This window comes from Schistocerca nitens, chromosome 3 (assembly GCF_023898315.1).
Source record: "Schistocerca nitens isolate TAMUIC-IGC-003100 chromosome 3, iqSchNite1.1, whole genome shotgun sequence".
Classification (NCBI taxonomy): Eukaryota; Metazoa; Arthropoda; class Insecta; order Orthoptera; family Acrididae; genus Schistocerca; species Schistocerca nitens.
In genome coordinates, this window is record NC_064616.1 from 493,382,471 (window position 1) to 493,399,324 (window position 16,854).

A 16,854-nucleotide genomic window follows, 5' to 3' on the forward strand; every position below is an offset into this window, starting at 1 on the left:
CATACAGTTTGCTTTTTCTCGGCACGATGGCATGTACCAGCACGATAATGCACATGTGACAGCTCACTGTGTACGTGCAATTATCGAAGAGCACCACGATGAGTTTAACCGTACTTTCCTGACCATCAAACGCCGTGGCCACCGCCTCCCCCCCCCTCCCTCCCCCACGGGTTGAAACCCAATAGACAATCTGTGTGACCATCTCTATCGCCATGTTCGCGCCATGGATCCTCAACCGAGAAACTTAGCTCAACTGGCCACTGCAATGAAGCCGGTATGGCTCCCCATCCATGTCGGTACGTTTCAGAACCTCACTGATACTCTTCCTGGACGTCTCACGGCGGTCCGCGCAGCAAAAGTTGGTTTTTGTAGCTTTTGACAGATAGTCGCGTTAATGTGATTCGACAATGTATAATTTACTGTTTGATCATCACTTCCACCATTAACACGGTGAGCTTAACAAATGAGAAAAGACTTTCAGTTTAATGACTACCTTATTTGTTGATTAATGAGCAATTACAATCTTCACACCAGTTTAAACATCACATCTGAGTAGAAGCCAGTGTAGTTTTCGTAAGTCTATGTTAGTATGGACCAGCACCACCGATGGGGAGATACAGAAGACACAGTTAAGAACTGTCTGGTACGTGTTACAGCAGTTGCTCTGTTGCACTTCTCCGAGTCTCTGTTCACTCAGTGCCCGGTGTGGGTATTTCCTCGGGTGAATATTTTGTGCCATTACACATCCTCAATGAGGTCACCGGTCAACCAGCACTACCCTTTTGAAGCTGTTTCCTTAGCAGTTGTGCGCACGGTATCGAATTTGTGTTTAAATCAGTTTCTTTTGAGGCTTACTGTAGCTCTTCCGGCGGACACGTGTTGGAGTGCAAAGGCCAACAGGAAAGAGGTTGTGCGGGAGCCTTAAGGCGAGCCTGTCGTAACAGCGCGCTGCTAGCTGACGCGCCGCGCCGCTTGCGTAACCGCCGCCGAAGGCCGCGCCAACTCACCTGGCGTGAACTTGACTCCGAACCACACGCTCATCGGCATCACGCCGTGGTGTATCACGTGCAGGTTCGTGATCTGCTCGTTCTTCTTCCGCAAGATGAAGAAGAGCTGTAACAGCAAGAGGAGTCCACATTTAGTCACCACATACTATTAATTATGTTACATACACGGGGTGTCCCTATTAATAATCGTCAGGCGCATTTTCTCTTACGTTTCGGCAGATATTTGTAATTAAGTTTCTACAATGCGTAGATAGTGTCAGCCTAAACAAATACTGCTCGTCGACGGAAAGCGTCGACGGAAAGCGTCGACGGAAAGCGTCGACGGAAAGCGTCGACGGAAAGCGTCGACGGAAAGCGTCAGTTTGTTTCCGTTGTAAACAAAATGATTTTAAAGTGGAATTTTACGTGTCCATTTGATGGGGTGGGCCCAAATTAGTTTCCGATATTCGTTTTATCGATATGTTTTAACAAGGACAGTAAAACAACCAGTACACCAGCAGCGACTGAGCAGGGCTGCTGCTTGGCGGTAGCAGTCAGCGCGGGCCTGGGCGGTCGATGCTGGAGTTCTGGTTGTGTTTTACTGTCCTTGATAGTAAATATCGATAAAAATAATATCGAAATAGACTAATTTGGGTCCACTTTAAAGTCATTTTGTTTGTAACGAGTAACAAACCGACGCTTTCTGTCGGCACTGGGTACGTAATGATTAATATTTATATGGGCTGACTCTAGCGACACAATGCAAGAAGGGAATTGCAAGTATCTGCTGAAACACCAAAGGAAATGCGCCTGATTACGCTTATGAACGACACCCTATATACTGTAATGGTTTCCGTTCTCTCAGGTTTTGCATATTCCTGTGCCAAAATTAGAGAATCACTTTGACATAATATGATTGCAACTTAATAGCGAGACAATGCAGTTCTTAAGGGGTTGTGGGCATACATCTCATACAGGGGCTATATAAAATATATTGGTACTGTCCGTCTGAAATAAATACAACGAAATAAAAATTAGTCTCCTCCAGGAGACATCGCACTAGTACCGTGGAACAGCATCTAGCCTCAATGAGTTTATTTCTGTATTTATTTATTTATTTATTTATTTATTTATTTGTGTTTGTGTTTATTTGTTTACACGTCTAGTTCCGTAGGGCCAAGTTGAGGAGCAAATTTCCGGGGTCATGGAACGTATCAGTATATGGAATTACAACATAAAAGTAATAACAGATAAAAATAAAACCGAAAAAGTCAAGCTACTAGTTTAAGTAAACGCAATCAACAATACAACATGAATCAACTTAAATTTTTAAGGAACTCTTCGACAGAATAGAACGTGTGACAAAAAAATGGCTCTGAGCACTATGGGACTTATGAGGTCATCAGTCCCCTAGAACTTAGAACTACTTAAACCTAACTAACCTAAGGACATCACACACATCCATGCCCGAGGCAGGATTCGAACCTGCGACCGTAGCGGTCACGCGGTTCCAGACTGAAGCGCCTAGAACCGCACGGCCACACCGGCCGGCGAACGTGTGACCCATGAGGAAACTCTTCGGTTTCGATTTGAAAGTGCGTGCATTACTGCTAAGATTTTTGAATTCTTGTGGTAGCTTATCGAAAATGGATGCAGCAGTATACTACACTGCACAAGAGTTAAGGACGTCCGATCCAAATGCAGGTTTGATTTCTGTCAAGTATGAACTGAGTGAAAGCAGCTTATTCTTGGGAATAAGCTAATATTGTTAACAAGAAATGACAGTAAGAAATAAAGATTGAGAGACCAATGTCAAAACACCCAGACTCGTGAACAGGGTCGACAAGAGGTTCGTGAACTTACACCACTTATTGTCCGAAACGCCCGTCTCTGAGCCAAAAATATCGTTTTAGAATGGGAAGAGTTTCACGAAAATATAATACCATACGGCATAAGCGAATGAAAATTAGCAAAGTAGACTAATTTTCGTGTCTAACGATTACTTGCTTCAGATACCGTTCTAATAATGAAAATGGCAGTATTAAGTCTTTGAACAAGATCCTGAACGTGGGCTTTTCACGACAGTTTGCTATCCATATGAACATCTAGAAATTTGAACTGTTCAGTTTCACTAATCATATGCCCACTCTGCGAAATTAAAACGTCGGCTTTTGTTGAATTGTATTAGAAGCGGTAAAAAGTGAGTCTTATTATGATTTAGTGTTAGTTTATTCTCTACAGGCCATGAAGTTATTTGAAGCCGAGCCAATGTTGCACACAACATCCTTTACTGCCAAGCTAGTGTCATCAGCAAACAGATATATTTTAGAGTTACCTGTAATACTAGAGGGCATATCATGTATATAAATAAGGAACAGGAGTGGCCCAACACTGATCCCTGGACAAGCGCTCCCCGCCCCCCCCCCCCTCCATCCCCTCCATGGTACTGTACCCCATTCAGACCCCACATCACAACCATTCAACACTGAATAATGACCTTTTGCTACCTGTTGCTAAAATAAGAGGTGAACCAATTATGAGGTACTTCCCGTATTCTGTAATTGTCCAAGTTCTGGAGCAATATTTTATGATCAACGTAATCAAACGCCTCAGTTCAATCAAAAAATATGCCTAGCGTTCGAAACCTTCTGTTTAACCCATCCAATACCTCACAGAGAAAAGCAAATATAGAATTTTCAGTTGTTAAACTACTTGTAAAGCTGAACTGAGTGCCACAGAAGTTTCTTCAGGTGTGTCACATCCCGTTGAAACAACTCTTATAATTATATCCCATGTTGTTGTTGTGGTCTTCAGTCCGAAGACTGGCTTGATGCAGCTCTCAATGCTACTATATCCTGTGCAGGTTGCTTCGTCTCCGATTAACTACTGCAACCTACAACCTTCTGAATCTGCTTATTGTATTCGTCTCTTGGTCTCCCTATACGATTTTTAATCCATACACTTTCCTCCAGTATTTTATGTCAATAGGTCTCTTCTTATAGTCAGGTTGTACCACAAATTTCTCTTCTCCCAAATTCTATTCAGTACCTCCTCATTAGCTCAATGGTCTACCCATCTAACTTTCAGTATTCTTCTGTAGCACCACATTTCAAAAGCTATCGTATTCTTGTCTAAACTGTTTGTCAACCACGTTTCATTTCCATACATTCTTACACTCTGGGCAAACACCTTCAGAAAAGACTTCTTAACACTTAAATCTACATTCGATGTTAGCAGATTTCTCTTCTTCAGAAATGCTTTTCTCACCATTACCGGTCTAGATTTTATATCCCCTCTACTTCGACTATCATCAGTTATTTTACTGCCCAAATGGCAAAACTGATGTTTTTTGTGTCTAGTTTCATAATTAATTTCCTCAGCATCACTTGATTTATTTCGACTACATTCCATAATCACTGATCTTTCAAGTGCTTTTTGTCTCACAAGGGGAGGCCGCCAATTGTGAAATTCAGATTCGATTCATACTGCGCATTATAAAAGCTCATGGCTAGAGGTGTGATGTGGCAAAGCACCAAGATGCACTTCTCAGCCGTTATCGAGAAAATCTACAGTTAAAAGAAACCGTTGCGGTGAAATACTCTCTACAATTAATAATTTTCTACAGCGTCGTGGCGCAGCGGTAAGCGCTCGGGTTAGTAATCCGAAGGTCGCCGGATCGAATCTTGCGCCATGCAACCCCTTTTTTTAGTATTTGTTTTTTGTAATTCAAATGATATATATACACACATATAATTCCCGGCAATCAGTTGCAACAATTATGCATATAATAAGTTGTTGAAAGTCGTTTGTCGTGGAAAAACTGGCGACTTCGAACATCATTATGTTTTTCGCAAACAAAATTGTATTTCACAAATTTTATTAATTGTCTTCATAATGTTAACCACGTATAGTTAACGGAAGACGTAGAAACGATATTCCGAAACGAATACGTATAGCGTAAGTAAAACGTTCGAATTAGAATAGAGACCCCACGAAAACAAATTTCCCGTGGCAGGTATGAAATATAAACTCCGTTACTCGCTCGTTACACTTGAAGGACAGATGTTCAATGGGCCGAAACGAGCCGCCGCATAACAGCGTAGTTGCCTGCTAACTTCGAAAGACGGTAGATGCGGTCTCTAGCGCAACTTACAACATCGTCGAAAATCAGTGCGGACGGGAGAGCTTTGGTACACCCTGTTACACAAACGGAAAAATGGAGGCGGTACAATTGGAGAGCGATCCGTACAAATTACAAAAAACAAATAATAAAAAAATTGCATGGCGCGAGATTCGATCCGGCGACCTTTGGATTACGAACCCGAGCGCTTAACGCTGCGCCACGACGCTGTTCAAATGGTTCAAATGGCTCTGAGCACTATGGGACTCAACTGCTGTGGTCATCAGTCCCCTAGAACTTAGAACTACTTAAACCTAACTAACCTAAGGACATCACACACATCCATGCCCGAGGCAGGATTCGAACCTGTGACCGTAGCAGTCGCACGGTTCCGGACGGCGCGCCTGGAACCGCGAGACCACCGCGGCCGGCCACGACGCTGTAGAAAACTTAATCGTAGAGAGTATTTCACCGCAACGGTTTCTTTTAACTGTCGATTTTCTCGACAACGGCTGAGAAGTGCATCTTGGTGCTTTGCCACATTACACCTCTGGGCATGAGCTTTTATTATGCGCAGTATGAATCGAATCTGAATTTCACAATTGGCGGCCTCCCCTTGTCAGACGTCATCGGCAAACTTCAAACTTTTCATTTTTTCTCCCTCAACTGTAATCCCTACTACAAATTTTTCTTTGGTTTCATTTACTGCTTGTTCAATGTACAGATTGAATAAGTTCTCGACCACTGCTTCCCTTTCATGCCCCCTCGTCTCGTAACTGCTGTGTAGTTTCTAACCAAGTTGTAAATAGCCTTTACTTCCCTGTATTTTACCCCTGCTACCTTCAAAATTTCAAAGAGTATTCCAGTCAACAATGTTGAAAACTTTGTCTATGTCTACAAATGCTATAAACGTCAGGTAGTCTTTCCTTAACCTATCTTCTAAGATAAGTCGTAGGGTCAGTACTACCTCGCTTGTTTCCACATTGCCCGGAATTCTGATCTTCCCCGAGGTCGGCTCCTACTAGTTTCTCTATTCTTCTTCTAACACGAATTCCTTATTCGTGTTTTGCAACGATGACTTATTAAGCTGATAGTTCGGTAATATTCGCTCCAGTCCGCACCTGGTTTCCTTGGAATTGGAGTTATAGACCCAACAGAGCGACCAAATTGCAATGAGGTTCATTGCTATATTTCATGTGCTGTTTCAGACAGTCCCAGTTATTTTCAGTGGGGTTAAGATCGGGCAATTTAGAGAGCCACTCGAGATGGACAACTGACGGTTCGTTAAATCAGGGAGCTATAAACAAGGTAGTTGATATGCTGGAAAGTGGAGTGTCCACAGAACACTCGTCATGAAAATGTAGAAGACGGCGCTATACTTCGCCAGCGATAATGCTGAATTTAAAGACTCCGGTTCATATTCATTCTTTGTATCATATGAAGAAAGATAGAAAATTGCGACTCTAATCAGGTATAGGGATGGGAAAAACCGGCCGGCTAAATCCGACACATTTTAGATCTAAATAACCGGTATTATTCGGTATTTGTTTGGCCTGTGTTATGAAAGGTGTTTATTTTTACTACTAAGAGGGGGAAAAACCGAAATATCAATTAGTCATAACAGCAATACTGAAATTTTTGGGTTTTAAAATAAACTTTTTTAAAAAGAAGTAATCTTAATCGTGAAATTTCCATTGATTTGAAACATGGTGTCATTATCGAAAATAGGGAAAATCGATCGGTATTATTTTAATAACAATGCCGACAGAAACGAGCAACAAACAAGGCACGAGAATTGGTACAACATTGTTGAGAGAATTTACTTATTACCATGTGGCATGGCCTATAGGATGGTATGCTTGTACATGCAGTGTGCGAGACTTGACCCTATGTGTTCTATATGGTAGTTTCACACTGTCGTCCTCTGACAGTTTTATTACAGAATGGCACCAACCCTAGTCTGGAAGTATTTTACGAAAAGCATTACCGATGAAGTACAATGCCCAATTTCCCTTGAAAGATTAAGAACTGGAGGAGCCACAACAAACTTGCGACATCATTTAAGGAGAAAACTTATAACTGAACAAGTCACTCAGTGTTTACAATAAAAATAAAGCGTTGGTATGTTGCCTGGGTCTAAGTAATACGTAATATGCTCTTACCTGCTTGCAGCCTTTTATCTGCCTAATCCTAAAAATAGACCTCTTCAGTCTCAGTTTTCACCTTTTAACGCTGACTATTCCTAATGCTCAAGTAGTGGTATAATCCTCTATTACAACGTCAGTTTTGAGCAAAGTTTCAAAACATGAGAATCAGTAGGAGACTGCCGATTTTTTGGAGAATTCAGCCACTTATCACTTTCCGAGAAAACCGGCGAACGATGGACAGAGAAGTTTTCTTTTTATATGCCTTTTAATTTAGTATTTTGACTATTTTGAAAGACAAAATTTTTCAGTTTCTGTTCGATTTCTACATTTATTGTATGAAATAATGGTAATAGGAAACCGAAATTTTTTTTCAGAAGCCGGTTATTTTGAGCGGCTTTAGCACTGATGTTAAACGGACGTTGAAAAACTGATAACCGAAAACCGGTTATGTCAGCGATAACCGCCATACCTAGGTAGCTACTCTCCAGTTTCCGTATTTGGTCCATTGAATACTTACAGCTGTATGTGCCACTGTTAGAAATGGCATTGTGCATCTGACTCCAAATGTCCAACATATGCAGCTCTCTTCGCGATGTTCACTCTGAAACTGCTTGAGATGGACCTGCAGTTAGTGATTAAGGGAATACTGTCGGGTTTGAAACCCACTGTCATTGGCAAGGCATGAGACTCGTCTACGGTCCCTGTCGGTTAGGATCCTTTTTACCGCCACTGCTCGAACACAGAGTAACATGGCTGCACGTGGTGGGCCACTTCTAGTAGAGACGCTTTGATACACTAACAGATAGGGCAATTTCATTCACGGTGTGGTTATGAGCACCTCGAAACACGTAGTTCCTTTCAGCTATTCTGTCACGTCGACCCATATTATGCTCTGATACACACAACCTGCTGGCGTATACACAGCACTGCAACGTCCAGAGCTGTTTAATCGACAGGGAGGCCTAAAACAGCTTGGTAGACCCTAAGTCACCTTTGTTTTGTTTAACCACAAATCGCTATGAAAATCACGATATGACCACCACCACCACCACCACCACCACCACCACCACCACCACCACCACCACCACCACCACCACCACAGAAATTCTACCATGCTTCATAGATTGAAGAGAGCTCGGATCGTGTTCATGGGCAAACTGCGTTCGGTAGAGAGCAGAAGAAAATACTGCCTGAATCACATTACGTGTCTGCATTGATCGCTAGTGGAGATATATTGCGCTCCTTTCACCAATGTAATCTTATCCTTTCATTTGCCAGCTCCACAGGAGATCCACTATGAATGTTTTTATGAAGTTCGTCATAATGTTTCCATTGATACTATGTTCTCCAGAAGTACATAAATCTAGGTCGATAATTTCGTAGCAATAGCGTCCGTATTGTAGACAACAACCATCAAGTTCCACCTGCCCCCTCCATAACTTATACGTGATCATAAGTTAGAGTGCAGCCCTAGGTCAGATAGTCAGCGCACCCGGCTATGACGATGTGCCGATTGCTGAAATGTCATACTCAGTGGACTATGGACCCGCAGTACATTCGTGTGTTTCGTTGACTTGTGTTGGTGCCGCCGTATTAGCTGCAGTAGTTTTACATACCCCTGGCAGATTTGTCACTGTAATGGTAGATGCACTCACTATGTGTGCCCACACAATCAACTTTGTTGAAAATTCCACAGTGCAGTGGATTTACTACAGTATCAACTGTATTAGGGAAATACAACACTTACAGACGTTACAGTAAAGGAAATTAGACGACGCCAGGGCGTACCAGACTCCCTCAAACAAACAATAATTACTTACCTATAATGCGACTTATTCAATGCTGTACGTAGATGTAAATTTGGTTATAAATATGAAGCCTTGTGTTACACGCATTTCATCGCGGAGTGTCCGTGGCTGAAGTTTCTAAGTTAGTGGTATTTTTACCAGTGAAATCCATTTTTCAGTAAATAAAATGGTGACAGAGGACGATGTATTACTGTGAAACATTTGTAAGCTCTGAATTATGGTTTCATCAGCTTTATGGATGGATCCTGTTGCTATATTTGTAGAACTAACTACCGAAGAGCTAGATGCGGTAATGTCTGTGTATTTACCACTTTCTTCACCATTACTGTAACAAGTCCAACCCGTACTGCGTTTTAAAGTGTTTTAAAGTTAATGCTACCCAAAACATTGGGACGACAATGTCCCTTCCGATATTACATTGCTTTTATTCAGATGGCTGGCAGTATCTAATATTTGTTGACACGTCTGAAGTAATACGTCGTCTTGTGTCTACAACAAAAAAATGGTTCAAATGGCTCTGAGCACTATGGGACTTAACTTCTAAGGTCATCAGTCCCCTGCAACTTAGAACTACTTAAACCTAACTAACCTAAGGACATCACACACACCCATGCCCGAGGCAGGATTCGAACCTGCGACCGTAGCGGTCGCACGGTTCCAGACTGGAGCGCCTAGAACCGCTTGGCCACCCCGGCCGGCTGTGTCTACAACAGCCAGATTTGAATAGTGTCAAGTCATCGCAGTTTATATGGCAAACAAGCGCCCGATATAATAGGGACCGTTGGTTTGGAAGTGTGTGTAAAGTTGTATTGAGCAGTATTACAATTTTTGTTTACGTCTGTCCCGGAAGTAGTATGACTGTTCTGAATGCCACAGCTGACCCCTCGTCTCCTCAGATAGCTGTTGGTATTTTGCCTGACACCTGAAGTTAAACCAACAATAGACCAACAGATAAGTGTTTTCTGAAGCTCTAGCATCGCTCAACACGTAATTCAACACTGCTAGTGATGCTACGTGTTACGAGATGGCGATAAGCAGGTGTTACAGAACAAGAACGGGTTTCTAGTAATTTAACTCCTGGAGCCGTTGAAATATACACCCATGGGATTAGTATTGGCGTAGGGAGTCAGTAACAGACAGTGGCAGTGTTTAATCACTAATGATAGTGTGGTTTTGGCTCCTCACACACGAGTAGAGGTGGCGCTCTGCCAGATAATGCTGTCTACTCAGCTGTAATTATCCATAACTGCTGACACTTAATAGGAAGTGAAAATTTACCTGTAAGATTAGATCTATCTATTATGGGTATTGCTGAAAGCCGTGACTGCATATTAAATTCCTTCTATAGGTAGCTGCGAATAGGCACTTATGAAATATATCATCCAGGTGACCTATCTATTTTCACTCACGGAAAGAATATTAAATATATATTGATTTGTGACTAATACGACTTAGCTTGAAACTGAAGAGCAGTTACCGCTACCCTAACAGAAGAATCAGCGTTGGTATACGTTTTGAAGTCTCTCTGGACAGGATTGTAGAACTCAGCCATCATCTCTGCCGCCAAGGCAGTGCGTGTGGAAGTTGACCCAGAACGGGTAGAAAACCGGAATGGTGGTTCGCTTCCTTCCCAGAGGCGGTCGGGAAATTACAACCCGGAAAAACTGGCCGCTTGCCGTCGCAGAGAACTCGCGTAAGGCAGGCATATTGTTAAGTACTTCTGGAACTGCATCCTAAGACAATACACGCTGAATTGCAGCCTTACAACATTCAGTATTCAATTCCCTCCTAAACACTTCATGTGATCCGTATTTTAGAGGAATTTACGTTTCGTAATTGGCGTGGCCCATCAGATCAACTCAACACATGGCCTTCACGATAACTGCCACTGTAACAGACTAAGTGCCCTAACAACACGCCTGTGTTGAAGCCAAAATTAGAAACCAGTCTTACAACAGTGCACATATTCGCAATTTTACTAGGAGGCAGGGGTAGCATTAATCTATGAAAGCTGATTATTTATTAAAAAATTATCTACATCTACATATATACTCCGCTAGCCACCAAGCGGTGAGTGGCAGAGGGCACAATTCGCGTCAAAGTCATATTTCCCCCTCTGTTCCACTCGCGAATCGTTATAGTTAAGGAGCGAATGTATACATTACGATTAGTCTATCGAGGAATGCCGCAAACCTCGGCCGAACTCATCCAGAGGTGGTCACCAAACTCTTGCATATTACGCATCAAAAGAGGAGTACACTACACTATGGGGCGAGCAACAACGCGACTGACATATATTCGTGGGCAGTTTAATTCGAGACACTTATCCACTGGTGTGCAGCAGTCCAAATTCTTCAGCGTACGGTAATAACTTATTAACTACTGAAATGCTTCCCTTTGTAGGTAGTTCTGGTTTCTTCCCGTTCCACTCGCGCATGGGGCGAGGGAAGAGTGGCTGCTTAGAAGCCTCTTTGCGCGCTCTAATCAGTCTCAACTTGTCTCGGTGGGCTCTAAAGTAGTGACACGTGGGGAGCAGTAATATGGAAACTAGAAATTCAACAGGACTCCGCTTTATTCTGTATCATAACTTATGTGCTGAATTTGCTCAACAATGTATTTACTTTGCTTTCCCGTCACACATAATAAACAGTTAAGAGTTAAGTTGTGATATTTTAACAAGGAAACCAGAGAAACTTAGGGGTAGCATGTTACAATTTTTTTAAGGCCTCCAGTAAATTTTACTGTTTGAAAATATACTGCTGTATGTGAGAGGGCGGGGGTGGTGGTGCAAATCAATGGAAATATTTTATTACTACTAAGTTCTTAAAATATTTTAAACGGCTAGTGCCTTTTGTAACTTTTTCTTACCGTGTCAATAAACTCCGTGTACTTCGAGAAGTAGTACCACCAGCAAGCGCGAGCCATCTGTAGGAAAAAATATTGAAACTTATTCAGCATTGTTCTATTTATTGTCTACACTAAACTATAAATTAACGTTACATTTCTTAAAACTAACATTTTTAGCTGTAACGGACAGGTCAAGCTGTTTGATTCTGGCATATGGAGACAGTTCTACGGAAGTTGTTAAATATTTGTTTCTTCTTAAAAAGAGCAGTGTATTAACGTTTTAACACCCAACACAAAGCTGTCAACCTTTAATGCCATTTATTCCCGTTAACAGCTTGCTTTCAGTTCATGAAAGAATTCTCAGCTAACTACTGAATACTAGTGACTGGGATTCCATGGCCAACGATAAATTTAATAAAATCCTTTTGGATATTAGTCCGCCTTATTTCTAAACTACAAAAACCGTTTTTCGTCCATGTAAAGAGTGAACCAAAACTCCAACGACAAGCTTTCAGAAGTAGTTATATGGATAGAATCAAGAAAAAATGCTCAGAAAACATGGGCTCTAAAAGCACATCTTAAGGTCCGTTACACGCTTAAGCTAGTGATCAGCGCTCCGCGTTCCGTACCCGGCGGCGGATTCGTATCGATGGTTTTCACAGTCGGGCGGGGGCGGAGTTCTATGCTCTGTAATTGTGATGTTTCATCGCAAATAGAGACGAGCTCGCTGCAATTAAGTGATTTCAGCTTATCTGGTATACAGGAAGAGAAATTCCATGCACTAAGGAAGATTTTGAGTGGATACTATTATCGAACAAAGGTGTACGAAAAGATCGTTCGTTACACTGTATCCAATAACGCGTATCGTCGAAGAGAAATACAATGATTTTCGTATGTATGTCCTTTCTTATGACGAGCTAGTCGGTGGAATCTAAGACTCTGCTGATCAATCTTATTACCATACTAATGAAATACTTTAGCTGAAATGTTTTCTGTTTCGTCTGCGCGTGATATCAGCAGGAGTGTGCACGCAGTAACTTATTCTTGTGCATTTAACTGCCACGGACGCTGCGGGGCGCGTAGAGGCTGCGCGGACGGCTCCAACGTGTGCAGACAGTCTGCCCAACTGTGAAATGTCCATAAAAAATACCTGAGTGCCATCCTCGCGCAGACGGCGGAGCGAGGACCATCCGCTAAAGTCTATAACGAGCCTAAGAGCTATGAGTACTTTTTCATCTTCGCTACTGTGAATCATCTCTTATGAGCACTTGCCTAGTAACTCTGAAGGCAGAACTTAGAACCCATATTTACTAGACACTTTTTCCTTGTTTTGGTCCATTCTACCGCATCCGAAAGTTATTCGAAGTACTCGTTCACTTTGCATGTATTAATCCATTTCAGGGTGATGAACCCCAGTTTAGACAACAGAAAATGAGCATTCAACTAAGGAGCAGCACATGTGTTTGTATGTGTTGCAGGTTCCAAACGGAATTTGAAATAGTCTAGATTATGCCAATGGGGTGTTTGACTAATACACATATCATCCACCTAACTGCGGCGTGGAGTGATTTATATTCGTATTCGGCGTCGCCCTGTTTCTAATTCTTGTTCAGACGTTCTGAACAACTTTTGCAGTTCTTTCTGTAAATTACGTTAGGCAAATATCAAGATGGTTTCTTCAAAATCAACGGCAGAAGTCATTACCCATCTTAGCGTTTGTTCCATCTCTAATGGCTCTGAGCCCTATGGCACTTAACTTCTGAGGTCATCAGTCCCTTAGAACTAAACCGAACTAACCTAAGGACGTCACACACATCCATGCCCGAGGCAGGATTCGAACCTGCGACCGTAGCAGCAGCGCGGTTCCGGACTGAAGCGCTAGATCCGCTCGGCCACAGCGGAGTTTAACATCCCGTCGACGAACTCATTAAAGATTGAAGCACCAGCTCTGACGGCGGAAGGAAATCGACCACTTCTTTATCAAAGGAACCATCGATGCATTTGCCCTAGAAATGATTTCAGGAATACCGAGAAAACCTAATTGTGGATACCGGACGGGTATTTGAACCCTTGACCATCTCTAATGTTCCTGAAGACGCCCTGACCAAATTTCCTGTCTTTTTACTTCTTTACTAGCTGGGAGATACGATACTGCGTGAAGAGTTTGACAGAGCACTGAAAGACCTGAGTCGAAACAAGGCCCCCGGAGTAGACAACATTCCATTGGAACTACTGACGGCCTTGGGAGAGCCAGTCCTGACAAAACTCTACCATCTGGTGAGCAAGATTATGAAACAGGCGAAATACCCTCAGACTTCAAGAAGAATATAATAATTCCAATCCCAAAGAAAGCAGGTGTTGACAGATGTGAAAATTACCGAACAATCAGTTTAATAAGCCACAGCTGCAAAATACTAACACGAATTCTTTACAGACGAATGGAAAAACTGGTAGAAGCCGACCTCGGGGAAGATCAGTTTGGATTCCGTAGAAATACTGGAACACGTGAGGCAATACTAACCTTACGTCTTATCTTAGAAGAAAGATTAAGAAAAGGCAAACCTACGTTTCTAGCATTTGTAGACTTAGAGAAAGTCTGTATATTGAGCAAGCAGTAAAGGAAACAAAAGAAAAATTCGGAATAGGTATTAAAATCCATGGAGAAGAAATAAAAACTTTTAGGTTCGCCGATGACATTGTAATTCTGTCAGAGACAGCAAAGGACTTGCAAGAGCAGTTGAACGGAATGGATGGTGTCTTGAAGGGAGGATATAAGATGAACATCAACAAAAGCAAAACGAGGATAATGGAATGTAGTCGAATTAAGTCGGGTGATGTTGAGGGTATTAGATTAGGAAATGAGACACTTAAAGTAGTAAAGGAGTTTTACTATTTGGGGAGCAAAATAACTGATGATGGTACAAGTAGAGAGGATATAAAATGTAGACTGGCAATGGCAAGGAAAGCGTTTCTGAAGAAAAGAAATTTGTTAACATCGAACATAGATTTAAGTGTCAGGAAGTCATTTCTGAAAGCATTTGTATGGAGTGTAGCCATGTATGGAAGTTAAACATGGACGGTAAACAGTTTGGACGAGAAGAGAATAGAAGCTTTCGAAATGTGGTGCTACAGAAGAATGCTGAAGATTAGATGGGTAGATCACATAACTAATGAGGAGGTACTGAATAGGATTGTGGAGAAGAGGAGTTTGTGGCACAACTTGACCAGAAGAAGGGATCGGTTGGTAGGACATGTTCTGAGGCATCAAGGGATCACCAATTTAGTATTGGAGGGCAGCGTGGAGGGTAAAAATCGTAGGGGGAGACCAAGAGATGAATACACTAAGCAGATTCAGAAGGATGTAGGTTGCAGTAGGTACTGGGAGATGAAGCTTGCACAGCATAGAGTAGCATGGAGAGCTACATCAAACCAGTCTCAAGACTGAAGACCACAACAACAACACTAGCTGTTTCTCAAGATTTCCACAAAACTCGCTTGTTAAAACCGACATATACGCTTGCACACACGGAAGCTGGAGTATTAAGCTTAGCTGGAACCTGTGGACGAAGATACTAAATAATCCTCGAAGTACGAGGGCTGTTCGGAAAGCAACGTCCGATCAATCGCGAAATGACTACAGCGAAAAAAAAAATAAAGTAAAAAAAAATATTATTCTAAACAGTTAGCCACACCTTCAATAGTCACCGCTCTTACTTAAGACATTTGTCGTGGCATTGTACTAGCTATCCAGCAGCCGCGTGTGCTTTCCGTCACTTCTCTAAGCTGGTCTCACTTCCGTTGTTTGTGCCAAAATGTTTTCTTCGCAGCCAGCGGTACATGTGAGCAGAGATGAACATCGGAGGGAGCCAATTAAGGGCTTTATTGTGGGTGCTCAAACACTTCCAATCGAAAACGCTGCAGGAGCGTCTTCATTGTCCCTGCAGAATGCGGCTAACAATTGTATTTAAGAAAGAAACGCAAACATTTATGTTACATGGTCTGCATAGCTTCAGGCGAAATCTCTCACCTGATCCACATACCCTGCGGGAGACGCTGTTTTAAGCAATTCTACGTGATCACTTTGCGCTCTGAACTGAAAAGAGCGACGTGAAGAGATCGACAAGCACACTAAAGACACTGTCCAACACATCTGTGCAAAGTTCCATCGGATATTCACAATGGTTTCCACTTAGCGTCTAATGGACCTTAGTTTCCGAGTACTCATCGTAATTTAACACTTTTGAGGCCCATTACTTTATGTTTACAGCGTAATTATTTCGGCTAGGATTATAGCTATAAGATGATGCGCAAATATTCTTGCTGTAATAGTGAATTCATTCAAGCCTTCCCATAATCGTTGCTTTTTCACAACTGCCTGTTTGCTGTAATATTTAGAACAAGCTAGTCCATTAGGCGATTTATCAAAATCGCAGAAAACCTAAATCTGTATGGACAGAATGGTATTTGAAACTCGCTCCTCTTAAACCCCATCTTATGTCGTGACCAGAGCCCCGTACTAGGCGATTCCGGCGTTTTTTCCAATCTCCGTCTCTGGCAGCGACTATAACGGCCTGGTTGCACCAACGAAATCTGATTAGTTGAAGTCAAGCTACACCCGATTTCAGTTCATCACATACATCTGTGTAATGCAATAACCTAGTAGCATCAAACACGATCCTGAAATTTCCTAGTACATTAAGATTCTGTGCCTGTCTGGAATTCCAATACGGAATCTTTCCGATCGAGCTATTTTCTAACGACTCCAGGCACGCCTTCTCTGCTTTGCTTCTGCCAGACCTCCCTCCTACTGTCCAGACTCCCAGAAGTAAAGCTGCGAGGGCGTGTCGGGAGTCACAGGATAGCTGTCAGTAGATTGACTGCCCGCGGATGGCAAAGGTTTCGTGCTAGAATTCGATCCAGCGCAGTTTTTATCTACCAAGAAGTTT

General features: G+C 42.3%; 1 protein-coding gene across 2 annotated transcripts in view; it reads right to left on the reverse strand.

Annotated features, from left to right (window-relative positions):
* LOC126248423 (elongation of very long chain fatty acids protein-like) overlaps positions 1-16,854 on the reverse strand; it is a 211,004-nt gene that overhangs the window by 23,472 nt on the left and 170,678 nt on the right. For both annotated transcript variants that reach the window (XM_049949391.1, XM_049949390.1), the window contains exons 5-6: positions 11,930-11,986; positions 1,008-1,113 (exon numbers count right to left, since the gene is read on the reverse strand). In XM_049949391.1, the coding sequence (XP_049805348.1) occupies positions 1,008-1,113; positions 11,930-11,986 (163 nt within the window). The remainder of the gene's footprint in view (positions 1-1,007; positions 1,114-11,929; positions 11,987-16,854) is intronic.